The sequence below is a fragment of the Caloenas nicobarica genome, chromosome 11 (genome assembly GCF_036013445.1).
Source record: "Caloenas nicobarica isolate bCalNic1 chromosome 11, bCalNic1.hap1, whole genome shotgun sequence".
NCBI lineage: Eukaryota > Metazoa > Chordata > Aves > Columbiformes > Columbidae > Caloenas > Caloenas nicobarica.
The window spans coordinates 7977573-8005175 of NC_088255.1; the positions used below are offsets into that span (position 1 = coordinate 7977573).

The 27603-nt window shown below is 65.0% G+C and overlaps 2 protein-coding genes across 3 annotated transcripts in view; both read left to right on the plus strand.

Moving 5' to 3' along the window:
* The window catches only part of BSN (bassoon presynaptic cytomatrix protein), a 90681-nt gene extending 78267 nt beyond the window's left edge, over positions 1–12414 (plus strand). Inside the window, exons 5-10 of the mRNA XM_065642624.1 lie at positions 1047–7667; positions 8377–10495; positions 10783–11531; positions 11812–11905; positions 12027–12170; positions 12374–12414. Of these exons, the coding sequence (XP_065498696.1) occupies positions 1047–7667; positions 8377–10495; positions 10783–11531; positions 11812–11905; positions 12027–12170; positions 12374–12414 (9768 nt within the window). The remainder of the gene's footprint in view (positions 1–1046; positions 7668–8376; positions 10496–10782; positions 11532–11811; positions 11906–12026; positions 12171–12373) is intronic.
* A 3428-nt stretch (positions 12415–15842) lies between these two features.
* Positions 15843–20106, plus strand: LOC135992990 (acylamino-acid-releasing enzyme-like). 2 transcript variants are annotated; one of them, XM_065642528.1, is made up of 22 exons: positions 15843–15895; positions 16219–16348; positions 16441–16567; positions 16642–16729; positions 16822–16897; positions 16976–17139; positions 17212–17349; positions 17438–17529; positions 17604–17644; positions 17721–17842; positions 17989–18049; positions 18118–18215; positions 18306–18357; positions 18443–18531; positions 18657–18735; positions 18809–18892; positions 18972–19052; positions 19148–19236; positions 19351–19541; positions 19611–19713; positions 19781–19887; positions 19955–20106. In XM_065642528.1, the coding sequence occupies exons 1-22, from the start codon at positions 15884–15886 to the stop codon at positions 20058–20060; spliced, it is 2130 nt and encodes a 709-aa protein (XP_065498600.1). In that variant the 5' UTR covers positions 15843–15883; the 3' UTR covers positions 20061–20106. The 2 variants fall into 2 exon arrangements, with proteins under 2 accessions (XP_065498600.1, XP_065498601.1); XM_065642529.1 differs by having other exon boundaries at positions 15869–15895; positions 18597–18735.
* The last annotated feature ends 7497 nt before the right edge of the window (positions 20107–27603 follow it).

The following is a 27603-nucleotide window of genomic DNA, read 5'->3' on the forward strand; positions in this document are numbered from 1 at the left end:
TATTTCAAGCTCCTTATCCCACTGTTTTTAAAATTCAGTACGGTTTGGGGAAACATTTGGCTCCATTGGGATAGTTTTCCCCCAAGAGCAACCATCCCAGCAGCAGCCAGCACAGCCCCCTGTGGGCAGGGGACACGGCAGGAGGTCCCCACCAGCCGGGCGGGCGGCTGCCCCCGGAGAAGAGGCTGCTCCATCCATCTGCTGGCACTTCCAAAATCAAATAAAGTCCCTGGTGACTCCCTGTGGTGACGGATCCTGCTGGTAGCATCAGAGCAAAGTGTGACAGTGCTTTCTCCAGGGCTCAGAGGCTTGCCCCCACCCTGCCTAATTGTAACGTCAATTAAAAGGGCCTGTTTGTTTCTGCTGGCATCTAATGAGGGTCCTGGGGGCTGCCCTGTTTCTGAAGGCAGGGCTGTCAGTCAGGGAAATTAAAGCTCATTAGAGCTCCCCATGGCTGCAGCTGCTGAAGCTCATGTCCCCTCGGTGCCACTGCACCAGCCTGGCTAGGTGCTGGGGTGCAAGGGCTGCCCCCTCCCCATAACCTTCCCCAGTTACCAGTGCCTGTGCTTGTCCTGGTGCAGGCAGCTGCCTGGGACAAGCGGCAGCTCTGCCCGTGCTCCCCTGCCCCAGGGAAGGGCACATGGCCATCAGTACCCCAACTTAACAACAGGGCTCGGCCACCACGAGTCTCTGAGTAGTGAGTAGTAAAAAATGGATATTGCCGTTAGACAGCCTTCTCCTGGTAGTTATTGGAGAGATAAGGCTGACAGGGCCCAGTTTTTTAAACATATTGATGAGTCCCACAGTGCCTGCACCTCAGGGACATTTGCTGTGCCATCCCCGGCACACAGAGCGGCCCATCACCTGCCTTCGTTAGCGTGCAGACAAATTGCTGCCGAGCCATCAGGAGTTACATGGGGCAGCCCCCAGCCTCCCAACACTGCCCAGACCTTCTGCATGCTCCCCGGGGCAGGATTTGGTGGGGAAGCAGGGGTAGCAGCTCCGGAGCCGCGCGGGTCTGACACTGTGCTCTGCCCTGCCCACAGGAGGGGAGCAAGCCATACCCCCCGGACATGTCCCGCAGCCCCCAGAGCCTCAGTGACACCGGCTACTCCTCTGATGGCATCTCCAGCTCGCACAGTGAGATCACCGGCCTGGTGCAGCAGGAGGAGGAGAAGCTGAGTGGCACTGGGCTGGCCGGGCAGAGCCCCCCCAGCCCCTCCGAGCTCACCAAGCTGGAGAGCAGCATGCGGCCCCTCCTGGAAGGCCGGGGTGCCCCGCCAGAGCCCGCCGAGCGCGGCAAGGGTGGCCCGGAGCCGCGGGAGGAGCAGCGGCAGCGGCCACGATACCTCTCCATCACCCCCGAAGCCTTTGACTCAGATGAGGAGCTGGAGGACATCTTGGAGGAAGATGAGGACTCGCTGGAGTGGGAGAACCAGCGGGAGCGGCGGGAGAGCACGGAGTCGTCGGATGAGTTCGGCAGCAAGCTGCGGCACGACTACGTGGAAGACAGCAGCGAGGGGGGCTTCTCCCCGGTGCCCCCTCGGCCCAAGGGCCGGGAGGCGGAGGTGAACGATGAGGAGTTCATGCGGAGGCAGATCATGGAGATGAGTGCGGAGGAGGACAACCTCGAGGAGGAGGAGGAGGAAGGCTACGGGCATGCCAAGTACAGCATCCCCAAAGCCGGGCAGAAGGCCGAGGCAGAGAAGGGCAAAGAGCCAGCGCCGGCCAAGCGGCGCCTGCCGCACAGCCCTGGCAGCCTCTACAAGGAGGAGAGGAAGGAGCTGGAGGCGGCAGAGGGCGACGACCTGAGCACGGCCCAAGGTGGGCTGCGGCGCTTCAAGACCATCGAGCTGAACAGCACAACCGGCTACAGCCGGGAGATGGAGATGGGGCAGGAGGCAGACGCCAGCCTGGACCGGGAGCCCGAGCTGGAGATGGAGAGCCTGACAGGCTCCCCCGAGGAGCGCTCCCGCGGTGAGTACTCTTCCACCCTGCCCGCCACGACGCCCAGCTACACCTCGGGCACCTCACCCACCTCCATCTCCTCCCTGGAGGAGGACAGTGACAGCAGCCCCAGCCGCCGGCAGCGGCTGGAGGAGGTGAAGCAGCAGAGGAAGGCTCGCCACCGCTCGCATGGCCCCTTGCTGCCCACCATCGAGGACTCATCTGAGGAGGAGGAGCTGCGGGAGGAAGAGGAGCTGCTGCGGGAGCAGGAGAAGATGCGGGAGGTGGAGCAGCAGCGCATTCGGAGCACGGCGCGCAAGACCAAGCGCGACAAGGAGGAGCTGAGGGCCCAGCGGAGGAGGGAGCGCTCCAAAACGCCCCCCAGCAACCTCTCCCCCATCGAGGACGCCTCCCCCACCGAGGAGCTGCGGCAGGCAGCGGAGATGGAGGAGCTGCACCGCTCCTCTTGCTCCGAGTACTCGCCCTCCATCGACTCGGAGGCTGAGAGCTTTGAGGCTGTGGCCTCCAAGCTGTACAAGTCAGGCAGTGAGTACAACCTGCCCACCTTCATGTCGCTGTACTCCCCAACAGAGAAGGGGGAGAGCGGCCCCAGCCAGCCTGCCAGCAAGCCCCTCAAAAGCGCCGAGGAAGCCTACGAGGAGATGATGAGGAAGGCAGAGATGATGCAGAAGCAGCAGGTCCAGCAGGCCCAGCCAGCCGTTTCCTACGGCAGTGCCTACCAGCAGGTCGGCTACCGCGGCAGCGAGGGCCAGAATGGCTTTGAGTACCAGTACAGTGAGGAGTACCGGTACAAGGGTGGCCCCACGCGCCCCTCCCAGCCCAGCTACCCCAGTGCCCTGCCGAAGGCAGGAGCTGTGTACGAGGAGATCCTGCAGACCTCACAGAGCATCTCCAGGATGCGCAGGTCTTCCTCCTTCGACCTGGCCCTGGAGCAGGGAGAGAAGGTGAAGGGGCAGGAGGAGGCGTACCAGGAGAAGCACTTCCTCAATGCCGAGAGCGCCTACGCCGACCTGCTGAAGCAGAACGGGGGTCCCCTCACCCCCGGCACCAGCCCCACACAGCTCTCCGCTCCCGTCTCCTTCACCACCTCTGACAGCAGTGCAGGCAAGGCCATTCCTGACGTCCGGGTCACCCAGCATTTTGCAAAAGAGGGGCAAGACCCAGCCAAGCTCCAGAGCTCCCCGGCAGCACCCAGCCCGGCATCCAAGGCTGCCACCGCTCCTTACACCTATGGCAAAGGTACCAGCACAGTGACAACAGCGGCGGGTGGCCCTGGGAGTGCATTGCAGAGCTATGGCTCCCCAGCTCCGGAGGCCCCATCTGTAGCCAGCAGAAGCTACAGCCCAGTGAAGAGCACGGTCAGCTATGGCTCACAGACAGAGGACCCTGGCAGAAGCAAGGTGTCGGTGGAGATCAGCGTGCAGACAGCCAGGGAGAAGCTCCTGGCCACAAGCGACAGCAAGCCCCCACCGCCCAAGATGCACCCCTTCTTCAAGAGCTCCAGCACTCCACTCTCACCCACCTCCCCCACGCAGAGTCCTACCCGTGCCGCCAAGGCCACCGCAGAGTTTTCCACGCAGACGCAGAGCCCCCTCCTCCCCTATGAGGGTCCCACTGCCGCCGCTGCCGGGCCTGCCACCAGCTCCCCCATGGTGGCACAGGGGACACAGACACCTCACCGGGCGGGCTCACCACGCCTGGCCCGGCAGTCCTCCTCGCAGGATGCCCCCTTCATGGTGATCACGCTGGCAGCCGACGCAGCCAGCCAAACCAAGCCGGCCAGCTCCAGCTCCTTGACGTCCCCCACCTCATCCCCTACCAGGACAAGCCGGCAGCTACCGGCACACGGCTACAGCCCGGCACCGGAGCAGCCGCTGGGAGCCTACGTCAGGGCACAGCCGGTGAAGGAGCAGGCCCAGAAGACCCCTGCTGTGACTTCAGCCGCCGACAGCATCGCAGGGCTGTACGGCTGGGGAGCACTCCCTGCGGAAAACATCTCCCTGTGCCGCATCTCCTCCGTCCCCGGCACATCCCGGGTCGAGCCGGGGCCCAAGGCATCGAGCACTAATGCCGTGGACTTACGGACTGCGCTGAAGTCTGCCCCCATCATCATCACGGACCAAGGCATGGATCTCACCTCCCTGGCCACCGAGGCCAGGAAGTACTGCCTGACCCTGGACCACATCCCCAGCCGGCAGTCCACGGCCATCCAGCCCCTGATCATCAACCTCAACGCCCAGGAGCAGCCCCATGCCATCATTGCAGCAGCCAGCACTGCCGGCCTGGCCATCGCCTCCCCCATGCTCCTTTCGCAGCCCAAGCAGCCCGTGGTCTACGGAGACCCTTTCCAGAGCCGGGTGGACTTCGGGCAGGGCACCGGGAGCCCGGTGTGCTTGGCACAGGTGAAGCAGGTGGAGCAGGGTGTCCAGACGGCCACTGTCAGAGCTAGCGGGGTGGCTGGTGGCAAGCCTGAGCCCACTGCTGCCCCCCAGACCAAGTTTGCGAGATACGGTGTGCCAGGCCAGGTGGTGAAGAAGGACATACTCATCACACAGAGCGGCGGGGTGCAGAACGTCGGCGGTCTCCCGCAACCCTTCCCGCCGGAGCCAGGCTCGGAGCTGTACCGGGCGGTGCCGGTGGAGCTGAAGAGCCAGAGCCCGCTCCTCGCCCTGGGTGGCAAGAAGTCCCAGGTGATGATGGTGCAGATGGAGGAAGCGGCAGCCAGCCCCGTGACCAAAGTGCTGAAGGAGGAGCTGCCGGCCAACGTGCTGGACCTGACGGGGGTGAAGCCGGAGAGCCAGGTGGCCTGTTGTGACATGGTCTACAAGTTTCCCTTTGGTGGCAGCTGCACCGGCGCTTTTAACCCCACCTCCAAGATGCCAGAGAAGAAAGCCGGGGAAGCAGCGGCACCCGGCCTAAAAGCCAGTGTTCCCCTCTATGGCAGCAGAGAGCCAGAGCTGCCAGAGACCCTCCCCTACCGGGAGCAGCCGGCCCCAGCACCCGCGCTCTATGAGGAGCAGAAGTTTTACCCCACTGGCACCTTCGGCCGCCTCTACTCCTCCATGTCCGACACGAACCTCTCTGAAATCGGGATGAGCTACTACCCGACGAAGGGGGATCAGCCCTTCCCCTCCCCAGCACGTGATGCCGCCATGGACCTCAGCACCATGAAGCATTCCTACAGTGTGGGCTTCGCCGAGGGGGGTTACCTGGGCCAGGGGCTGCAATATGGCTCCTTCTCCGACCTCCGCCAGCCAGGGGAGCTGCTGGGCCACCCGCTCCCCATGCGGAGGTACAGTTCAGTCTCCAATATCTACTCCGACTACCGCTTCTCACCCCGGGGGGACCTGGCCAGCTTCCAGGAGTCCAGCCTGGCCCACTACAGTGCTACCACCGCGCGTGAGATCAGCCGCATGTGCGCCGCCCTCAACTCCATGGACCAGTACGGGGGCCGGCATACCAACGGCCCCGACCTGCTGCCCTACGGCCCTGGCGCTGGGCCGGGGAGTGCGGGGGGACTGGCAGCTCAGCAACAGGGCCCTGCACCCCCCAAACCCAGCAGGGTGTACAACCCCTCCTTCCCCGAGGCACAGCAGGGCTTCGGCAACCTGGTGCAGTACAACGTCCCCGGTGTCCGCCTGGGCGCTGTCCGGCAGATGTTCCCTTCCACCGCCACCGTGCGAGCTGCCGACGGGATGATCTATTCTACCATCAACACACCCATCGCCTCCACGCTGCCCATCACCACCCAGCCGGCCTCGGTGCTGCGGCCCATGCTGCGCGGGCTCTACAGACCCTATGGCCCGGGCGGTGTGGCAGCGGTGCCGCTGGCCAGCCTGACCCGGCTGCCGCTCGTCACCCCCCGCGTCCCGCTGGCGGCACAGGGCCTCTACCGCTACCCGGCCCCCAGCCGGCCGGCGGCCTCGCTGATGGAGGCGCCTGTCTACCTGGGCAAACCTGTCAGCACAGCACCAGCGGGCACCAGCCCCGCTCCCAAAGCCCCCGCTGCCCCCGCCAGCGGCTTGCAGAGAGCGGAGCCGGCAGGGGCTGCTCCCCGTGCCGAGGGTCCGGCAGCACCGGTGGCCGGCAAGGAGGGCGGGCAGGTGACCACAGCGGCCAAGGCAGCAGCAGATGGGGCTCAGAGAGAGGAGCGGGAGCGGGAGGAGGAACGGCAACGCAAGCAGCAGGAGCATGTGCTGCAGCTGGAGCGGGAGCGCGTGGAGCTGGAGAAGCTGCGGCAGCTGCGGCTGCAGGAGGAGCTGGAGCGGGAACGTGCAGAGCTGCAGCGGCACCGGGAAAAGGAGCAGCTGCTGGTGCAGCGGGAGCTGCAGGAGCTGCAGTGCATCAAGCAGCAGGTGCTGCAGCAGCAGCAGGAGGAGCGGCACGCGCAGCTGGCACTTCAGCGGGAGCAGCTCGCCCAGCAGCGCCTGCAGCTCGAGCACATCCACCAGCTCCAGCATCAGCTGCAGCAGCAGCTGGAGGAGCAGAAGCGGCAGAAAAGTGTCTTCCCCGCTGAGCCCACCGCCCGCCCGCCCGAGGGGCCTGTCGAGCTGCCACGGGGCCCACCGCACAACGGGCAGACATGGCCCCCGCCAGGACAGGCGCTGCCAGAGGGACCCACCGGCCCCCGTTATCCTGCGCCGCAGCGGCCCCTGAGCAGCTCAGCCTCAGACATGTCGCTGCAGGCCGAGGAGTCCTGGGAGCCCAGCCGGGGCATGAAGAAGAGGAACTCGATGCCACGGCTGCGGGACGCTTACGAGAAGGACGCGGCGCGGGAGGCCTTTGCGGCGAGGAAGACGGCGGACAGCAGTGTGCAGACGGACGAGGAGGATGGCGAGGAGCGGTACCTGCTGTCGCGGCGGCGGCGGGCACGGCGCAGCGCTGACTGCAGTGTGCAGACGGACGAGGAGGACAGCGGGGAGTGGGAGCAGCCCGTGCGGCGCCGGCGCTCCCGGCTGTCACGGCACGCCGAGGCCAGCACTGAGGGCAAGACAGAGGGGACGGCCCGCGGCACAGCCAGCGTGGGCATCCAGACCATCAGCGACTGCTCGGTGCAGACAGAGCCTGACCAGCTCCTCCGTGTCTCCCCCTCCATCCACATCACCACCCATGACCCCCGGGTGGAGATCGTCAAGTACATTTCAGCCCCGGAGAAGACGCAGCGAGGCGAGAGCCTGGCCTGCCAGACGGAGCCGGAGCCGGCCCCCCAGCCCGGCGTGGTGGTCCCCCAGCTGACAGTGCCCACCACCATCCCCCCCTACTCCACCAACATCCAGATGGTGGGCACGGGCCCCCTGGACCCCCACACTGTCCGGCAGCAGACCCTGGGCAAGTTCGAGAAGAAGAAGCCAGATCCCCTGGAAATCGGCTACCAGTCCCATCTGCCGGCCGAGTCCCTCTCCCAGCTGGTGACCCGCCAGCCGCCCCGCTCTCCCCAGGTCCTCTATTCACCGGTCTCCCCCCTGTCCCCCCACCGTCTCCTGGAGTCATCCTTCACCACCAGCGAGCGGCTGAACAAGGCTCATGTCCCCCCACAGAAGCACTTCGCCGACTCAGCCCAGCGCCAGCAGACGCTGCCGCGCCCCATCAAGACCATGCAGCGCTCCCTCTCCGACCCCAAGCCCATCAGCCCCACCGCTGAGGAGGGCGGCAAGGACAGGTTCTCCCTCTACCAGCACCCGCTGCTCCCCAGCACACAGGTATGTCAGCGCAGAGAACAACTTTTCCCTTGGGGAACAGCCCCAGGAGGCACCTTGGGACATTTCAGTTTCATTAGCGCTGCGGCAATTAATATTTTAAAAAGCTGGCATCCCACAGCAGCCAGCGGGCACAGAAACGGCAGCTGGAGGGAGGCCCTGGAGCTCTACCAGCTGCAGGAGCTGCTGCTGGGTGGCAGGATCGGGGCTGTCCCTTGTCCCCTGGCCCAGCCGCGTTCCCCTCCTCTCCTGAGGCACAGCTGCCGCGCACGGCTCTGTTTTGGCTTGCGGCAGCTCTCGCTCTACCTTTGTCCCCATGTATCGAGGTTGCCTTGGGCTACCAAATGCCCCGCAAAGAGCCCTGGGGCAATTGTTGGGGCAGCGGCAGCCCCGGCTGCTCCCCTGAGCCCCGCTGCTGAGTGCCTGAGAACGCAGAGCGCTTTTTGTGGCAGGCGGCAGCACGCACGTGGCCAGCCCAGCGCTTGGCTGGCTGCCACCCCGGTAATTACTCACGGAAAGCGCCCTGCCTGTTACTTCCATCCTATTTATTGTGCTTTTACATAAATGCCGTTTCCCGGGTGCATGGGGGAACACGTGCACAGCAGGCTGCCTCACCACAGCCCCGGGGCACAGGAGAAGCTCTGCGATGCTCGGAGGGAACATGGGCAGACACCCACTTGCAGCCCTGACCAGGTGTCTCTTGGCTTTGCAGGTTGGGGGGCTGCAGTCAAGCCCGCTGGCGCGCAAGGTGAAGCGGACGCTGCCCAGCCCACCGCCTGAGGAGCCCCACGTCCCCCTGGCCAGCCCAGCCACCCCCCAGCTCTACCTGAGCAGCCTGGCCCCCAAGGCCACTGCACCGGTCACCAAGGCCAGCCTGCTGAAGGAGCTGGACCGTGACCTGAAGCTGGTGGAGCACGAGGCCACCAAGCTGCGGAAGAAGCAGGCGGAGCTGGACGAGGAGGAGAAGGAGATCGACGCCAAGCTGAAGTACCTGGAGCTGGGCATCACCCAGCGCAAGGAGTCGCTGCTGAAGGACCGGGGGGGCGGGCGGGACCACCCCTACCTGCGTGGCCCCGGGGACCGCCGCGACTACCTGTCCGACAGTGACCTGCACAGCTTGCACCTCGCCACCTACGACAGCACTGCCCTGCGCCCCGCGCCCACCAGCCAGTACCCCGACTTCGCCGCCCCTGCTGCCTCCTACGGCGCCTACCCGTACCCCGCCCCGCCAGGCCCCCCCGCCTTCCCACCACCACGCCTACAGCCCCCACAGTACCCTGTGGCCAGCACTGCACAGGATGGCTTGCCAGCGGCCCCGCTGCCCGCCTTCGCCTCCCCCAGCGCCTTCCCAGCCCCCGGTGCCACGTACCCGGAGCTGGGCACCCCAAGCCAGCCGGGCTACCGGCCCCAAAACCCCTACCAAACCCCCAGCGCCTTTGCCGGGGTGGCCTCTGTGCCAGCAACGCAGCCCCCCCTCTTCCAGAGCCTGGCCGAGGTCGCCAGCGGGCACCAGAAGCCACGGCAGACCTCGCTTGCTGACCTGGAGCAGAAGATCCCCACCAACTACGAGGTTATCGGCACGGCCACCAGCTCCTCTGCTGTCCCCGATGTCACCTTCAGTGCCACGACAGCGAGTGGCGGTTATGAGCAGTACAAGGTACCCGAGGCCCGGCCGGCCGAGAGAGCCGGTGCAGCGCAGGGCCCCTCGGCCAGCTTCTCTTCTGAGTCCCTCTACACCAGCCTGGAGCAGAACATCCCCCGGAACTACGTGATGATCGAGGACATCAGCGAGCTCACCAAGGAGAGCCCAGCAGTGGAGGGGCAGAAAGCGGAGCCAGTGGGCACAGGCGCCGACAGCCGCCATGGCAGAGAGAAGAGCGATTTGGGGGATGCCGAGGGCTCCGGCCGGCCCTGCTGCTACACCAAAGCGGAGGAGGAGTCTGAGGAGGATGTCTATGACCACCAAGGCCCTGACCACCGAGGGAAGAACAGCTACCACAGGGGCACAGAGAGCAACGGCCGGGTGTTGGGGAGCTCTGCTGGCTCGTCCTACTACTACGGGGACAGCGAGTACCGGCACTCCTCGCGGGCTGACAAGCACAGCTCCAGTGCAGCACTGCCAAAGCATTCCTCCAAGAACCTGGCACCCGCCGTTGTCTCCTCAAAGCGCAGCAAGCACAGGAAGCAAGGCATGGAGCAGAAGATCTCCAAGTTCTCTCCCATTGAAGAAGCCAAAGACGTGGAGTCGGACCTGGCCTCCTACGCAGTGACAACCTCGGTCGGTGGCAGCAATGTGGCCTCCAGGGCCAAAAAGCTGCAGGAGGAGATCACCTATGGCCTGAAGAAGAACGTCTACGAGCAGCAGAAGTACTACGGCGTCTCCAGCCGGGATCTGGTGGACGAGGAGGAGCGGGTCTACTCTGCCGGCAGCAGAACCCGCTCCTCCAGCTATGGGGTGGAGAAGCCCTCCGGCCGGGAGGCGGGCAGCCGGAGCAAGTCCTACGAGCGGGAGGGCATGGAGCGTTCCCAGAAAGGTGGCTCCAAGCCTTCATCCCTCAGCATGAGCCAGAGCCGGGGGCGGGTGCCCATCCGCACTCAGCCCTCGGAGGAGGAGAGCCCCGTCAGCCCCCTGGGGAAGGCGGTGGGGGGGTCACGCAGCACGGGAGGGCCCGGCCCCCAGTCAGCGGGGGATCCCTGCTCCCAGTTCTGCTCCAGCCACTCGTTGCCTGATGTGCAAGAGCACATCAAAGACGTGCCAAGGAGTCACTCGTACAAGCACGAGGAGGGCTACGGCATGGACGATGCCCATTGCGTTGTCTCGGACAGCGAAGGTAACGGCTCCCCGTGGTGAGCACCCCAGAGCATGGCGCTTTCCCGGGGCATGCCCCTCCGCTCGTACGCAGAGACACTCTCACCGCCTCAGTTTGCTTGACATGTGCCTTCCTCCCCCTGCCCCGGGTGTTCGGTGTTAGCCGGTCCCGTGCTGTGTCCCATCCCCAGCGGCGCGGGCTGTCCCCCACGCGCGTGCCCGCTGCTTGCCTCTCCCGTCTCATTGCATGGCTTCACCCGGGGGGCCTCAAGCGAGAGATTGACTGTGGTTTGTTTTTGGTTTCCGAAGCCTATCATTTGGGTCAGGAGGAGACAGACTGGTTTGATAAGCCCAGGGAGGCACGGGCGGAGAGGGTCAGGCACTACGGCGGCCACTCTTCCTCGCAGAAGAGACCCCCGGTTAAGCACACCTACCACGACTACGACGAGCCCCCTGATGAGGACCCATGGCAGCACGACGACTACCCCCAGCACCGCGAGCACCGGCACCATGGAGAGTACGGGCGCCACGCCAGCACCTCCCGGCATGCCGGCGACGAGCCCCCACGCCGCTCGGCCAAGCAGCACCCGCGGGAGCCTGGCCGCCACGAGCCCCGCAGCCACGGGCCATCAGCCGCCCCCAAGAAGGCGCAGCAGCCCGAACCTCGCGTGCCTGCACCCTACGGCCCCAGCTCTGCTGAGTACGCCCCGCCGTCCCGCCCCGCCGCGCACCACCATGGCGCCGAGACCCCCAAGGCGCAGAAGCCCCCCCAGCCACATGGGCCAGCCACCCCAGCGCCGAAGCCAGAGCCTGTCGCACACCCGCAGCAGCCGGCAGGCAGGCAGCAGCAGGCAGGGCAGCAGCCAGCGGGCAGGCAGCAGCCGGCAGCACGGCAGGCTGCCCAGCCGGGGAGCTCAGCACAGCCCGAGGCCCGGGGCAGGACGCAGGGACCTCCATCGTCCCGGCCACCGCAGCAGCAGCAGCCAGGGCCAGCCCAGGCGGTGGGGAAGGCGCCAGCCACGCTCCATGCACAGCCGGGTGGGCACACAGCACCGGCGGTAAGTACGGGCATGGCAGGGGAAGGGGTGGGGACAGGAGCCATGGGGCAAGGTGGATCTCACCTGTCTGCCCACCCCTGGGTGCTGCGGGAGCAACCATCCCCTTGACGGGATGTGGGGGGGACATCCCTGTGCCCTGGATCCCTCCCTGCTGCTTTTGGGGCTGCGGGGCCATTTTCCCACAGCATTTGAGGATTTTGGTGTCACCTCTCAGCCCAGGCCCCCCCAGAGGCTGCTCTGCTGGGTGGGTGAGCCCTGAGAGCTGTTTTCTTCATTCCAGCCAAAAGCGGAGCAGACAGACACATCCAAACCTGCAGCGAAAGTGCCACAGCAGCCGGGGAGAGCGCCCACGGCACAGCCCCTGGGAGCAGCAGGTCAGTGGGCCCAGGGACATGGTGCCATCCTCCCCCGCACCAACTGCCTGGCACCCCGGGGGCTCAGCTGAAGCCCCCGCCAGGCCCATCCCTGCTAACGGTGGCTTCCTTCATCCCGCAGCAGACAGCAAGGCCGGTCCCAGGGCGGCCGGGCTGCGTGGTCCTGCTGGCCCAGCAACGGGACAGCCCGGAACGGAAGGAGAGAGCGTTTTCTCCAAAATCCTGCCGGGGGGGGCAGCAGAACAAGCAGGCAAACTGACTGAAGGTGAGGGCTGCTCCCAGGGACCAGGACAGCGCAGTGATGCTCTTCTGCACTGAGATGGGGTCGGGTGCCGCAGGGGTGGCCAGGAGAAGATGGCAGGATGCGGTGCTCCTGCAGTTTGGGGCAAATGCGGTGGCTTGGGAGGCGGGAAGGTGGGGGGCCAGAGTGGCTGCTCCATGCTGATGCCTTTCCCGGCTTCCCTGCAGCGGTGTCGGCTTTCGGCAAGAAGTTCACTTCGTTCTGGTGAGAGAACGGCACAAGGTGAGTGCAGCCGGCACCGGGTGCTGTAGCGGGGGCTCTTCCCACCCTGGCCGCAGCTGACACCCTCCCATTCCCTCCTGCTTCAGGAGTTTGGGAAGCAAGTGGAGATTGAGTCGTTGCAGTGGAAAAACCTATGAAGACGCCAGTGAATTCAGCACACGGCGCCAGACTCTGGGTATAACAGTGAGTGTCCTGGGGCAGGGCCACATACCGGTCTCCTCCATCGCACCGATCCCCTCCATCACACGAGCCCCCTTGCCGTGCCATTCCCAGGCTCCTATGGCACCCCTGTCCCCCCTGGCACCTGCTGAGCCCAGCTCTGCCACGCTCCCAGCTCCCAGGGCGAGAAGGACACAGTGCAGCCCTATCCCCTTCATGCTGTCCCCATCCTCATCCCTGAGCGCCAGCCCCAAGCCAAGGCATGGGGGCTCAGCTTTGTTCCCTGGTCCCAGCAGCACTGCGTGGGCTGATGCCATGTGGACACTGGTGCACACCCTGGGTTTGCGGGGAAGGTTTGGGCAGCCCCAGCTCTGCTCCAGGAACCCATCGAGCGCGGGGGCAGCAGCAGCTGCTCCCCCGGCAGCACATCTTGGCTCGCCGCCACCTGTTCGCTCGGGCTGGCGCTGCCACTTGGCAGGGTCCCCTCCGCGGGGACATTACTGCTCGGACTAACGCCTGTCTCTGTCTCTCACAAGCTTTTGAAAGCAGGGCGATCCCTGGATGCTGGACCAAACGGCGGCTGAATGGGGGCCCGGCGGATGCCCCGGCGTGGGTGCCCCCCACGCCTGGCAAGCAGCTCCGGTGTGGCACGCGGCGAGCCCCGGCACCGGGTGGGCGATGCACCCTCTGCCCCATGGCCGCCCCGAGGGGATGGGCCTGATCCGGGAAATCGGGTCAGGCCTCATAGGTGGGCTGTGGCCCTTTCTCAAGATTATACACAGAGTTGCTCCTTCTGAACCCCAGCTCTGGCCTCTTCATAGGTTTTCACCCCCCGAGCTGAGGGCTGGGTGCTGCGGGCACCGCTCCTCCTTCCCAGCCCCATCCGCCCCATGGGGCCGTCCCTGCGCCCCCTGCACTGCGGCCCGCTCCTGGCCCCCTGGGGAGCCCCGCAGTGCGTCAGCTAGGACCTAACACTGTTTCACTACCGAAATACGAGGCCATAGGACTCTGACAGGCGGCACGGCCGGCCTTTGCCGATGCGGCCGCGCATCCCGGTCCACGGCGCTGCCCCAAAGCCATTGAAAGCATCGAACTGGCCGCGCTCGCCCTCGCCACGCAGCCAGCGCGCCCGCCGCTGGGCACCCCTTTTCTTTCGAGAACAGCCTTAATCATCCCATTTTGATTTCTGTGTATACCTCATCCGCACCGGGGGGGGACACGGGGTGTCGTCAGGGGGGGTTCCTTTTTTCACAGTTTCTCTGGGTTCATTTTATTTTGGTTTTGGGGCTTTTCTTTTTTTAACTTTATACCAAATCCTCTTTCCTCTTTGCTTTGTGCGATGAGTTAGCACATGGGCTGTCGTCTGTAGAAGCAATAGAGTGCAGGAGGCTACAAAAGAGCACAAATCCCGTGGAACAAGATCAGGAGAGCTTTGCCTCCGGCAGAATCCTTCCTCTTACTGTGCAATCCAAGTCCTTCTCAAGCCATTTTGCGGGGACGGCCGGCGCGGTGGCCAAAGCCCGCTCGCCCCGCCAGGAGGGGGTTCCTGAGGGGGGGAGGCAGCCCGAGGAGGGGGCTTGCCAGCATACAGCCGTGTGCCACCCACTCTCCGCCGCCTCCCCGCGCCGGCAGCACCCCCCGGTGCCCCCTGCGGCGGGCGGCAGCCGCCCCCTCGCCCGCCTGATGTTCTATGCAAGGAAATACCACGACTCCAGAACAAGACCTGTGAATAGCTACTCAGCTCAATGTCGCGCCTAAGGGTTTCATCGCAAAGTGTGCTGCCGAGCGACCCGAGAACTACTCTTTATCGACCACCCGTGCGTATGAATTCGTGGCATGTTTGACCCACGGAGGGCCACTTTGCCAAAGGGCAGCCCTAGCGCCCGTGACCGTCTGTCCCGTCGTAAAGCATGGCTTGCAACTTCTCTGCACGGTTCCACCCGCCTTTCAGTGCTTGCTGTTCTTTGCCTGGACTTTTCTTTTTTTCTTTTCCATCAGTCCATCGCTGTACTGAAAGCTCTCTGCAGATTTGTGCACTTGTTATTGAGGACCTGGTCGCCGCGGGAAGCCCACGCTCTGTGGCAGGTCCCTCGCAGGGGGTTCTGCCTGTGCCCAAGGTGGGGGGGAGAGGCCGGCGGCTGTGGGGCAGGGGGAGCGCAGTGCTCCCGTGGGGCAGCCCCACAGCAGAGAGCCCCAGCCCCGCGCACACCTGCCGCCTCTCCCCACCGGTGACAAGTGCATAGCCCAAGGGTGCCTCCTCCGGGCCCCCGGCCCCTGCCACTCCTCGCGCTGTAAATACTTGTACAGTGTGTAAATCGCACGCGAGATCGAGACCCCCACCGGGGCCTGTCTCGCATCCGCCACCTCGCCTCTGTGCCCGCCGGGACCGGGGACGTGCAGCCCACCCTGTGGGGCCGGGCCCCCTGCCCGAATTGTGGCAGTGCTGGCCGGGGCCGGGGGACGGAGGGTGCAAAGGCGAAGGGCTGAGCGCGGCCGGGCGCCGTTTCCAGCGGCCAGCGCGATGCCGGGTGCGCTCCCTCCGAACATTGTGACGGTGTGCGTGTCTGCTGTGCTCTGTGCCACCCGTAGTGACCCCGTACCGTGCCGTACCGTACCGTGCCGTACCGTGCCGCCCCCGCCGCTGTGTCGTGACTCCCTCCCAGAAGCTGCCCCCTCACCAGGTGTTTCTGTGGGAACAGAATAAAAAGGACTTGACACAAACCACGGACTGGCCCCGATTCCTGCCTGCGGCAACTGGGGGGACCCGGACCCCCGGCATGGAGGGGGTGTCTGTGCTGGGAGCCCCGTGGGGCTGGTCGGCACCAAGTGCTGGTGGGCTCTGCCGCCCACACCCGGGGCTGGGCTGGGGGGACCCTGTGGGCTCCGATCCCCCCGGCCTGTGTACGGAGCCACCGTGCTGCAGCCACCTGCCCGGGAAACCGCTCCTGAGCGGCCCAGAGGCTGCGGTGCCGCGCCCTGACCCCGGGCTACGGCTCCCAACGGAGCTGCGGATGAACCGGTGTCTCGGGGCGGACCCGCACCGCGGACCCGAACCGCGGACCCGAACCGCGGACCCGAACCGCGGACCCGAACCGCGGACCCGAACCGCGGACCCGAACCGCGGACCCGAACCGCGGACCCGAACCGCGTCGTCCTCCAGCGGCGCCCACCAGGGGGCGCCGCAACGCGGGCGGTGGGCCGAGCGCCGCAGCCAATGGGAGGTGCCGCAAGCCGCCGGCCCCGCCCCTCCGTCCCGGAAGTGCCGGCGCTGGCCAGGCCGTCCCCGCCGCCACGACATGGAGCCGCCGGTGAGAGGCCGGGGGGAGAGTGGGGGTACCCGGGCGTCACTGTCTCGGGTGCCCGCCCCGGGAGCACCGTCCGGGCACCACCCCTGCCCCGGCCCTGCACCCCGATACCCCGTAACTGCGCCCGGCACCTCCCCAATCCCCCCGGTACCCCGTAACTGCCCCAGCTCCGCGCCCCGGTACTGCCGCGGTGCCCCAGTACCTGCCCCCAGTGCCTCCTCTAATCCCCGCCGTGCGCCCTGGTGCGCCGGTAACTGCCCCCTGTGCCGCGCTGCTCCCCGGTTCTTGCCCCCCCGCCGCCGCAGCCACCCCGGTGGGTTCCGCAGGTGCCGCCGAGCACGGAGGAGATGGCGGAGCTGTACCGGGAGCTGAGCCGGCACCCGGCGCTCAGCAGCGCCTGCGTCGGCCCCGACGTCACCACCCAGTACGGGGGCAAGTACTGCAGCCTCTACACCGGTACGGGGATGGGGTGTCCCCCCGCGGGTGTCCGGGGGGGTCTCTGCCCGCCCGCGGGGACACGGCGGGTGTCCTCACCCAGCTCCTCGCAGAGTGGTCGCAGCGGGACCTGGCGCGGGCCGAGAACGTCAAGTTTTGCCGCCAGTACCTGATCTTCCACGACGGGGCCTCCGTCGTCTACTCGGGGCCCGCGGGCACCTGCTCTGAGATCAAGGACGAGTGAGTCCCGCCCCGTCCCCGTGCCAGCGTCCCCTCGGGATGGCGGGGGCTGACGGGCACCCACCCGCCCGCAGGCTGCTGAGCCGGGAGTCCCCCAGCGGGGCGCTGAAGGCTGTCCTGCGCAAGGTCCCCAGCAAGGAGAAGGAGAAGCAGTTTCTGGAGGTGAGGGTGGGGTCTGGGGGGTGGGCACTCGCTGGGACTCGCAGCCAGGTCCACACTGCAGCTCGAGGCTGCCCTGGCATCTCTGTCTCCAGGTCTGGGATCAGAACCGCAAGGTGAAGAGCATCGACCTGACGGTGCTGGACAAGCACGGCAGCGTCTATGATGATGGTGAGGGACCGGAGGATGCCGGGGGGGGATGCGGGGTCCTGGGGAGACAGGGGGCCGGTGCCTGACACCCCCCTGCAGACCTATTTGGCTGCCTGGCCTGGTCACACTCGGAGACCCACCTGCTCTACGTGGCGGAGAAGAAGCGTCCCAAGGCCGAGTCCTTCTTCCAGAGCAAAGCCCCGGAGCTGAGCACCTCCGACGAGGACACGGGGCACCCCAAGAAGGAGGATGTACCCCTCAAGGTGGGGTCTCGCCTCCCTGAGCCAGTGGGGGCCAGCGGGAGTGGCCGTGGGGCTGACAGGGTTGTGCCACAGGGCGAGCAGTTCACGTACCACGAGGACTGGGGGGAGACACTGACCACCCGCAGCGTGCCCGTCCTCTGTGTCCTGGACATCGAGAGCAGCAACATCTCAGTGCTGGAGGGTGTCCCAGAACACCTCTCCCCTGGCCAGGTCACGACGGGGTGCCCTGGGGAACCAGAACAGGGAGTTTTTGGGGGTCAGTGGCAGGCTGAGCTGCTCACTCTCTGCCGCCCCACAGGCTTTCTGGTCCCCTGGTGACACTGGCGTGGTGTTCGTGGGCTGGTGGCACAAGCCCTTCCGCCTGGGGCTGCGGCACTGCACCAATCGCCGGTGAGTCCCCGAGGCGCACCCTATCCCACAGCTCAGCCCCCTGGCCCTGCTGTGACACCTGTCTCTGTCCCCAGCTCAGCGCTCTTCTACGTGGACCTGACGGGCGGGAGGTGCGGTGAGTGACATGCATCCTCGTCCCACCAGCACCCCAGCTCCCCACAGCCCCTCACCATCCCCTCATGCCCCTGCAGAGCTGCTCTCTGAGGACACCAGGGCTGTGTGGTCCCCACGGCTCAGCCCCGACTGCTGCCGCATCGTCTACCTGGAGAACGAGGCCCTGGGCCCCCACCAGCAGTGCAGCCGCCTCCGCATGGTGAGCAGCACCAGGGGGGACACTGGGGAAGCGGTGGGTTGTCCGTGCTGGGTTGGGGGCTGGGAGGAGGGCAGTGGTGCCCCCTCCCCAGGCTGCAGCAGGGGCTGAGACCCTGCAAAACTCACCCTGTGCTTTGTCTCCCGCAGTATGACTGGTACACCAAGCACACCAGCACGGTGCTGGAGGTCGTGCCACGGCAGACGTGGGGTGAGTACAGCCCCGGGGGTGGCGGGGGGTGCACAGAGCGGTGCTGAGCACCCCTACTCTCATCACAGGCTCTTTCCCGGGCATCTACTGCAGCGCTCTGCCGGGGCTGTGCTGGGCGGCCGACAGCTGCAGGCTGGTGCTGGACACGGCCCAGCGCAGCCAGCAGGTGAGGGCCACCATGCCAGGATGGCAGGGGTGCACATGGGGGAACCGAGCCAGGTCAGAACTCTGCTGGACTCTGCCCTTGTGCCTCTAGGACGTGTTTGTGGTGGACACAGTGACGGGCGCCGTGACCTCGCTGACTGCTGGTGAGTGGCAGGTCATCAGGGCCATGGCAGTGTTGGTGCTGGCGAGGGGGTCAGGCCTGCAGGTCTGACCCCCCTTCTTCCCCAGATGCTCCCCAGGGAAGCTGGTCTGTCCTCACCATCGACCGGGACCTCTTGGTGGCCAGGTTCTCCACCCCGAGCTGCCCCCCAACACTGGTAAGGTATCGTCCCCCTCCCCAGCGCCCACCTCAGGGCTGGCACTGACCCTTGTCCCCACGCAGAAAGTGGCCGTCCTGCCCAACGCTGGCCAGGAGGCGCAGGTGCGGTGGGTCTGCTTGCAGGACGCGCCCCCTGTGCCCGGCATCAGCTGGAGCATCCGCACCCTGCGGCCCCCGCCGGAGCAGGAGCACCCCCAGTACGGTGAGTGCCTGGGGAGGCCAGCCCAGGCTCCGCTGCCCCAACTGAGCTCTGACCCCCCACCCCACTTTTGCAGGGGGCCTGGACTTTGATGCCATCCTGCTGCGCCCGACCGAGGGCCCCACCTCCCTGAAGCCCCCCTTGGTTGTGATGCCCCATGGTAAGAGCTTGTCCCAGCCCCAACGTAGCCCCTGCCCTGGCCAGGCAGCATCACCCCCGTTTACCTTTGCCTTTCGCAGGGGGTCCCCACTCCGTCTTCACGGCCGCGTGGATGCTGTACCCGGCAGTGCTGTGCCGCCTGGGCTTCGCCGTGCTGCTGGGTGAGTGACGCCGGGGCCCAGGCACTGCTGGGTGCACAGTGCCTGTGGTGGGGCCATGGTGGTGGAAGGAAGGCTCTGATGCTGCCCCCTCGCAGTGAATTACCGCGGCTCACTGGGCTTCGGCCAGGACAGCGTGGCCTCCCTGCCAGGCAACGTGGGCACGCAGGATGTGTGCGATGTGCAGGTATGGCCGTGGCATGTGGTCCTGACCCCAGGGTGCCCCACGCTCCTGTGGGTGCCCCAGGGAGGGAAAGCAGGGCCCCATGCCTGAGCTGGTGTCCCCCTACCACGGTGGCAGTTCTGCGTGGAGCGGGTGCTGCAGGAGGAGCTGCTGGACGCCGGCCGGGTGGCACTGGTGGGTGGCTCGCATGGGGGCTTCCTGGCGTGCCACCTTCTCGGCCAGTTCCCCAACACCTACCACGCCTGCGTGGTCCGCAACCCTGTGGTGAACATTGCCTCCATGGTGGCTACCACCGACATCCCTGACTGGTGAGTACCCCTGTCCCCATCCCCCCACCACCCCAACCCTGCACGAGCCCCTGTCCCTCTTGCCTGCAGGTGCCTGACGGAGACAGGGCTGTCCTATGCACCCGACGCCCTGCCGGACCCAGCCCAGTGGACGGACATGCTGCTCAAGTCACCCATGCGCTATGTTGACCAGGTGCGGCCCTGTCCTTGTCCCTGTCCCCTCTGGCAGTGCCAGCACTGAGGCTGTGCTGCTCCCGCAGGTCCGTGCGCCCGTGTTGCTGATGCTGGGGGAGGACGACCAGCGCGTGCCTCCCAAGCAGGGGCTGGAGTATTACCGTGCCCTCAAGGCCCGAGGGATCCCCACCCGGTGAGTGGGGTGCTGGGTGCCCGGGTGGGGGGCGCGGGCACAGCACTAAGCTCTCTGTCCTGTCCAGGCTGCTCTGGTACCCGGGGAACAACCACGCGCTGGCTGGTGTCGAGGCCGAAGCCGACGCCTTCATGAACATGGTGCTGTGGCTGCTCAATCACCTGCAGTGCTAACTTGCCCCCACTGCTGCTGCCTCCCAATAAAGAGTGTAGCTCAGCACCCTGGTGTCTCCCATAGTGGTGTCAGTGCCGGTATCACCTCCACTACCAGTGCCCCCAGGGCTCATGGCCACCAGACCCGTCTCCGACAGGGCTCGGCATGTGTGCTGCCAGGGCCACGGTGTGCCACGGCGGAGGGTGGGACCTCCTAGTGGCTGCGGGGAGGGCAAGCAGCGCCGGGCAGCTGGAGGGCAGGCAGCGCCGGGCAGGCCCCTGGCGCCGGCTGCTCGCACGTGCCTTGGCAGCTTGCTGTGCTGCCAAGCAGCCAGCGCCCGCGGCCCAGCGCGGTGGAGCAAGGCCCCATGGATTCGGGAACTGAGCAGGGTGTGGAGGTGGGCAGAGGAGGCCGGGGGGCTGTGTGGGTGGGTGCAGCCTCCTTTTGGAAGGTGGGTGTAGGCAGAGGGGTGAGCCCTCCCCGCACCAGCATGCCTCTGCCCCTGCCCAGGCAGCCAGCAGCCCTGCTGCCTACTACTGGCAGCTGACACGATTCCGGGCTCTCACCCGTGCCACCCTTGGCACCGCCCCAGGGGGACGGACCTTCCTGCTCTACACTGGTAGTGGTGGGCACAGCGACTTGGTGCTCTCTGCCTCTGGGCCCAGTGCAGGCACACGGTGACGGTGAGTGAGCGGCTATTGTGGTTGTGTTGCTCGCTCAGGTTAAACCACGCCGGCAGGTCAGCACTCTGCACTGGCCTTCAGTTCTGCTTGATTTCTGCCATGTATGGAATGGCCAAAAAGCCAGAGCTGCTCGTTTTCTCGACCAGCAGCCAGAGAGCCCGTGGTGGCTGGGAAGGGGCTGCTCCAGCCAGCTGCAGCTGCTGCGGCAGGCTGGGACAGCCCGTGCCTGCAAAGCCTGCGGAGCTGGGCATCAACAGGGCCAGCACAACTCAAAAACACCCCTGGAGAGGGACACGGAGGCCAGGGTGGGCACGAGGCTGCTGGCAAGGGCCTCCTGCACCCTGTCTCCGTGCCCAGGGACAAGGCCCCATGCTGGTGGCCTTTCTGCACAAATGCTTCGGCACCCACTGGTGGCCCTTCAAGGGCTCCAGCAGTGCTGACGGACTGCTGGCTTTTTCCCAAACTTCTGACCACACAGGAGGGTGGATGTTGAAATGCTGATCACCTGTAAAGGGGAAAAAAGGAATATCTGCTCAGGAGGTACAGAAACTTGGAGCATTTGGCCTTTACCAAACTGGGAGCTGCATTTGCAAGAGCAGCCACAGCCTCCTTCTGAGTGCCGAAAATATTAAGGGTCAGGTCCACGTGCCCGTGGCACACCTAAGCAATGCACAGTGGGGGATAACAGAACTGCTGTGCTCCAGTGGTTCTCCATGAGCGCCCTCAGAGCCGTCCCTGTGCAGCCTCGGCCCAGCCATGAGGTCACAGCGGGGCTGTGAGGTCACAGAGCCACACGGTGCCGCGACAGCCATATGAACGGACCGCGCAGCCCCCGGCCCTCACTGCAGCAGCAGCAGCGGCAGCAGCAGCAGCGAAAGCGGCAGCAGCAGCAGCGAAAGCAGCAGCGGCAGTAGTGTGGTGCAAGCGTGGGTGCCATGGCCCTCGCCCAGCGCCTCCTTCTCCTCCTCCTCCTCCTGGTGGCCCTGCATGCCAGGACTGCCCAGGCTGCTCTGTTGCGAGCACAGGGAACGGGTAAGTGGGTGGCACTGGTGCAGCTTTTCACGGCCAGCGGGCTCCTCTCCCCAAGAAGCAGGCAGGATGGCTTTTCCTCCAAGGCTTTGCGAGGGTTTCCTCTGTGTGTGGATCCGTCCGCTCCTCGAGGGGTGTTGCACGTGGCCTGGGAAGAGTGTTTACAGAGCTGCCAGGAGCCAGCCAGGAGGCCACCAGGCCCCTCTGCAGCTTTAGGAAGCTTGACCTACGTCAGGCTCCCGTGTTGTTACCTGAGCCCCTTCCTGTGCCCGCAGTTCACTAAGGCAGCAAGTGGATCCCAGCATTTAATGGGAAGGTTTCCATCTGTGCTTGCTTCTAGATGGGGGTGGTGGCCCTGATCAAGCTTCTCGTCTGGCTATTGGCTTGGAGCCCTTGGGTCATCCTGGATGTAAGTTGTCAATGTCCCTTTCCTTGAAGGAAGAAACATTGATAATGTTTCAGTGGAGGGAAGGAGCATTTACCTTTTAGTCTGCTTTCCATGGGTAAGGCAAGTCGCTCCTTCTGTGACCAAAGCAGAGACATAGAGGAGAGCAGAGAGGGAATGGGCTGGGCTCAGTGATGTGTCCCAGGGCGCTTTGCCTTGAGAAAGTGTCTTTGCCAGCCCCTCAGAGCCTGAGCTGCTCCCAGTGCCGGCTGCCAAGCCAGCAGCTTGTTGGGGTTGAGTTAGAGCAGGTGTGAGCTCCAGGGAGCCCTTTCTCCTGGCAGCTCTGTGCACGGTTCGTTTGTCCCAGTACGGTGCCGCTGCAGGCACACGGTAACTCTTTGCCCCATATCCCGAGTGGGAGGGAGGGACAAGTGCCGTGGAGTAATCCCCGCTTTGATATTGCACTCCCTGCCGCTCTGAGCTGAAGAAGTGGTTTGCACTGTGTCACGGGAGCTGTTCTGTCCTGTGCTTGTTTTCAGCCATGCCTGTCGGCCAAGGGGATCCAGGTTTCCGTCCGGGTTCCAGGATGGAGGTTCCGAGAGATGCTGTGGGTACGTTACGGCTTTTTCCTCCCTGTTTGAGCTCCCAGCTCCAAGCCCAAAGGTCCTCCAGCCAGACACCTCTCGGGTGTGGGGACGGAGACCTGCACATGTGTGCCCTCTCCTTGCGTGGTCCTGTCACTGCAGCTGCGATTCAGTTCTGCTGATGCAGATCACAATAGATGACAGAGGCTTCTTTGGGTGTTCGGTTACAGATGTGCCTGTAGGAAGGACTTTTCCAGCTCCTCGCCTGGATGCTGGGCTACAGCCTGGCTGGCGTCGCAGGGGTGAGTAGTCTGTCTCTGCTCACCTCACAAGCTGTGCATCGTTTTTCCGTAATGTCTTGACATAAAATTGAAACTCATACTTTCTGTTAAGGTGTTCCAAGACCCAAGTATCAAGCTGAAGGAGGAAAAAAGCCCCCAGAGGCATCTGAATTCAGGAAGCAAATTCTGAAGAAACTGCAGGGAGGATACGGTGGGTCTATTTCACTCTGCCAAGAGCCAGGGGCAGCTGCTGCCCCCATTTTACCATTAGGGCTCAGAGCTGGTTTGTGCAGACGTCAGGACACAGATTGGAGGGCCTGGTGTGTGCCGAACGCGTGTTCAGCTCACGTGTAGCACTGCTTGCCCACGGGGCCAGTTCACGGCGGGATCGAGGTCCCAAGCAATGCTGGTTGCCCTTTCCTGTGCTGGGAATCGGGTGGAGATGCTGATTCCGCTGCCTTTTTGGATTGAGCTCGGTTTCCCATCTGCAGGCTGATAGCTGGGCTGGGATGAATGTGGCTGTGGCTGGTGCTCACAGGGAAGGGCGTGAGGGCCTTGCGGGGGAGCCTTCTCAGAAGGGCTGTTTCCCCGGCTGGCCTGGCTGCAGCTTCTTCCCGTCCTCCTTGCAGGAGGCATTTAGCGTCGCTTGCCATTTTGCCGGAGATGCACTTTGTGCAACGGGAACCAGGAGGTCGTGTGCAACTTCCTGGTCTCCCAGCAGGTCAGGCATGGCTGTTTGGAGTGGTGACGAGGCGCAGTCCCGACAGCCCAGCCTTGTTTCTAATCCTTTTTGGTGCCTTTGAGAAGTATTGCCTCCTGCAGATGCCATCTCCCTGATGGGAAGGGTTTCATCTGACCCAGCTGTCCCCCTTTCTTTCTCTAGAGACGGACCGCAAGGCTGTGCAGAAGGAGGCGTTTCCAGAAGGAAGCAGCCGCTCACTGCCAGTCCCTGGTGGAAAACGCCTGGAGGAGATGCGAGAGACAGGCCGGCCAGGTAACTGCTGTCCCGCGGTCAGCCGGTGTCACCCATCAGGACCGGGCTGTGTCAGCAGGCTCTTCCCCCAGTGCCCGCTCTTGCACGTCACATCAGCAGCCAAAGCTGAAAGTGTTTTGAGTTGGGGGCGTCTGGACCCCATTCCACAGATGGTGGGCAACATGACTCTTGTACGAATGTACCTCCCGCTGTAGCTGCAGCCCAGATCTTGCCGTGAGTTCCCAGAGGCCCAAGAGCAGCACAGAGCAGGATCCCTCCCGTGGGCTGGGTCCAGAGTGATGCCCTGACCGCCAGACTGGGCTTAGAGGGAACCTGCCCGTCCTCTTGCATCATCTGCGCCCAAGCTGTGCTGAGGCTTTACCTGTCTTCTCTGCTTTTTGGCAGTGCCGCCTAAGCCAGGAGAAGTCCACCACAGCAGAGTATATGAATTTTTTCAAACGGACTCAGGTACTGATCGATCCCGTTGGGAGTCCCTAAAGGAGACACGTCCTGAAACCTGGGAGCACCTGCAGCAGTGCCCATTCCGGAGAAAAGGCAGAAGGGGAGAGCAAGACTCAAGTGTCTGCTGCCAAGGCCTGACTCCGTCCCCTTGGGTGGGGGTGGCACTCCCTGCTGCAGGGACAGGTTTCATCCGTGTCCCTCAAAGGAGCGAACGGTGAAGCTGCTGCACTCCACAACGTGCTCTCCTTGTGGCCTTCTGAGTTTTGTCAGTGGGACACCCTGTCCCAAAGGGTGGGATGGTGCCTCCAGGCACCAGCACTGGGGGACAACAGAGAACTTGCTGGCTATATCAAAGGTGCTGCAGGTTTACCAGTGGTGCACAGGACAGACTAATGTCCAGAATTGCTCCTGCAGATGTGGCCAACAAGAGACGCACAGGTGTTTCCGAAGTCCAGGGGAAAGCAGATGTTTCCAATTCTGAAGAGGATGAACCTCCTCTCTGCCCCCAAGATGTGCGGAAGAGCTGTATGATAAACACAGCACTAACCATCACTTTAACACCACTCGGAATAGTGGTGGCGATGGTGGCCTTCGTGATCTGGCGGCGGAGGAAGGCAAGAAAGTGAGTTATTGATTTCACGTCCCCCCCCACCCCAACTGCTTCCTTAGGTAGCTGTTTGCAGCCACGAAGCCTTTCTAGTCAGGCTGCTGTGATGGGGCGAGTTAGGGGCTGGCCAAAGAATCCTGCTGAGGTTCGCGCTCCTGTTGGGTGCTTGAATTAGCCTCTTAATTCCTGGGATACCTCCTCAGGAACCCGCTCTGGCTGGAGCCAGAGTGAGCTCCAGCTGACCCTGCCTGGCCAAGAGCAGCCCCAGGAGCCACAGGCAAAGCCAGGGCAGGATGAGAAGGAGTGGGGATGAGACTGTCCTAGAAAGTGAGACGCGCACTGTCGCCCGCTCCTGAGGGGGAACCTGCCTGGAGGAATCCCCCTGCTTGGCGGTGCCCTGAGGTGCAGGTGTCCACCTCAGCCAAGGGGAGCCAGCAGCTCAGCCCGTGGTGTGAGCCATGTCAGCTCTGGGCCGTGCTGCAGAGGGGAGTCCCCATGTCCCACCTGCAGTTAGGGCCTCATCAGCCTCCACGGCTCCATCCACAGGGCGCAGGATGGAGCTTTCGGAGCCAAGCGGGAAACCAGAGGCCGCCTCCCACGCCCGGACCGCTGGGACACTGGCCTGGACCGCTGGGACACTGGCCCGGACCGCTGGGACACTGGCCCGGACCGCTGGGACGATCACCCAGACAGCTGGGACGACGATGAAGACCTCCAAGAGAGCTGGACCCAACCCCAGCAGCCACCACTCCCACCTCCCAAGCCACCACGCCGGACACCCCCACGGCCCCCCAGCCCGGCGACCCCAATGTGGAGAGACCAGCACGGTGGCTACTGGCCCCAGGCTGAAGAGGACATTGAGCGCCCGGCATCCCCACGGCCCCCACGGCCCCCCAGCCCAGCCATGGCCACCCCACCGAGGATGAACCAGCAAAGCGGCTTCCGGCCCCCAAGCAGACAGGGCTTCCAGCGCCCACCCACCCCTCGGTCTCCGTATCCGCCGAGCCGGTCTCCGCAGCCTCCCAGCCGGTCTCCGCATCCTCCCAGCCGGTCTCCGCAGCGCCCCAGCCGACCTCCACAGCCTCCCAGCCGGTCTCCGCAGCGCCCCAGCCGACCTCCACAGCCTCCCAGCCGGTCTCCTCAGCCTCCCAGCTGGTCTCCGCAGCGTCCCCCCAGCCGGTCCCAGCCCACCAGGATGCAGCAGGACCCCCGAGGTGGCAACTGGAACCCGCCGCCTCGTCCTCCCCCACCACCCCAGCCCTCCGGCAGGGGCTGAAGACAGCCCCGCCAGGGCAGGGCTTGGGGTTCTATGACAGAGCCCCCACTGACTGCTCTGGGGGTCAGCCCTTTCTACTCAAATAAAGCAGGACTGAGCTGTCACACAAGTGTCTGAGTGGTACCAACAGCAAAGCCCACCAGGCACCAGCGCTGGTTGATCTCCAGGCCCGGGCACAGCCCTGGATGCCCATGGGCAGGAGCCAGGCACGGGGCTCTCCCCACCAGGGCCGGGGCCCAGAGGGGCTGGGTGAGCCCCCGGCCATGGCCAGTAACAGACAGAGACGCCAACCTGACCAGTGCAGGGTGCGGGAGGCGGTGATGGGTGCCTGGTCTGGGCAGTCACACGGCCTGGGGAGGGTGTCCGTGAGCTGAGGGAACGTTTCTTGAACAACAAGGGTCCTCCCTGGTTAATTGGCCCTTAATGGGCCCACCTGCAGCTCGGCCTCAGCAGACTCCACGGCTGGACCCAACCCCAGCAGCCGGCACTCCTGCCTACCAAACCCTCATGCCAGCCGACCCCACGGCCTCCCAGCCCGGCCACCCCAATGTGGAGGGACCAGCACTGTGCCTACTGGCCCCAGGCTGAAGAGGACTCTGAGCACCCAGCATCCCCATGGCCCTCACGGCCCCCCAGCCCAGCGATGGCCACCCCACCGAGGATGAACCAGCAAAGCGGCATCCGGACCCCGAGAAAACAGGGCTTCCGGCGCCTGCCCACCCTATGGTCTCCACATCCCCTGAGCTGGTCTCCACATTTTCCAAACTGGTCTCCACATCCCCTGAGCCAGTCCTTGCGTCAACCCGGCCGATCCCAGCCCACCAGGATGCAGCAGGACCCTCAAGGTGGCATCCGCCACGAGCTCTGGGCCTTGCTGCAGAGGAGAGTCCCCATGTCCCACCTGCAGTTAGGGCCTCATTAGCCTCCACGGCTCCATGCACAGGGCGCAGGATGGAGCTTTCGGAGCCAAGCGGGAAACCAGAGGCTGCCCCTCATGCCCGGACCGCTGGGACACTGGCCTGGACAGCTGGGATGGCGACGAAGACATCCAGGAGAGCTGGACCCAACCCCAGCAGCCGCCACTCACGCCTCCCAAACCATGACGCCCGCCGCCCCCATGGCCCCCCAGCCCGGCCACCCCGATGTGGAGGGACCAGCACGGTGGTTACTGGCCCCAGGTTGAAGAGGACTTTCAGCGTCCGGCGCCCCCATGGCTCCCCAGCTCGGCCGTGGCCACCCCACCAAGGATGAACCCACAAAGCGATTTCCGGCCCCCAAGCAAA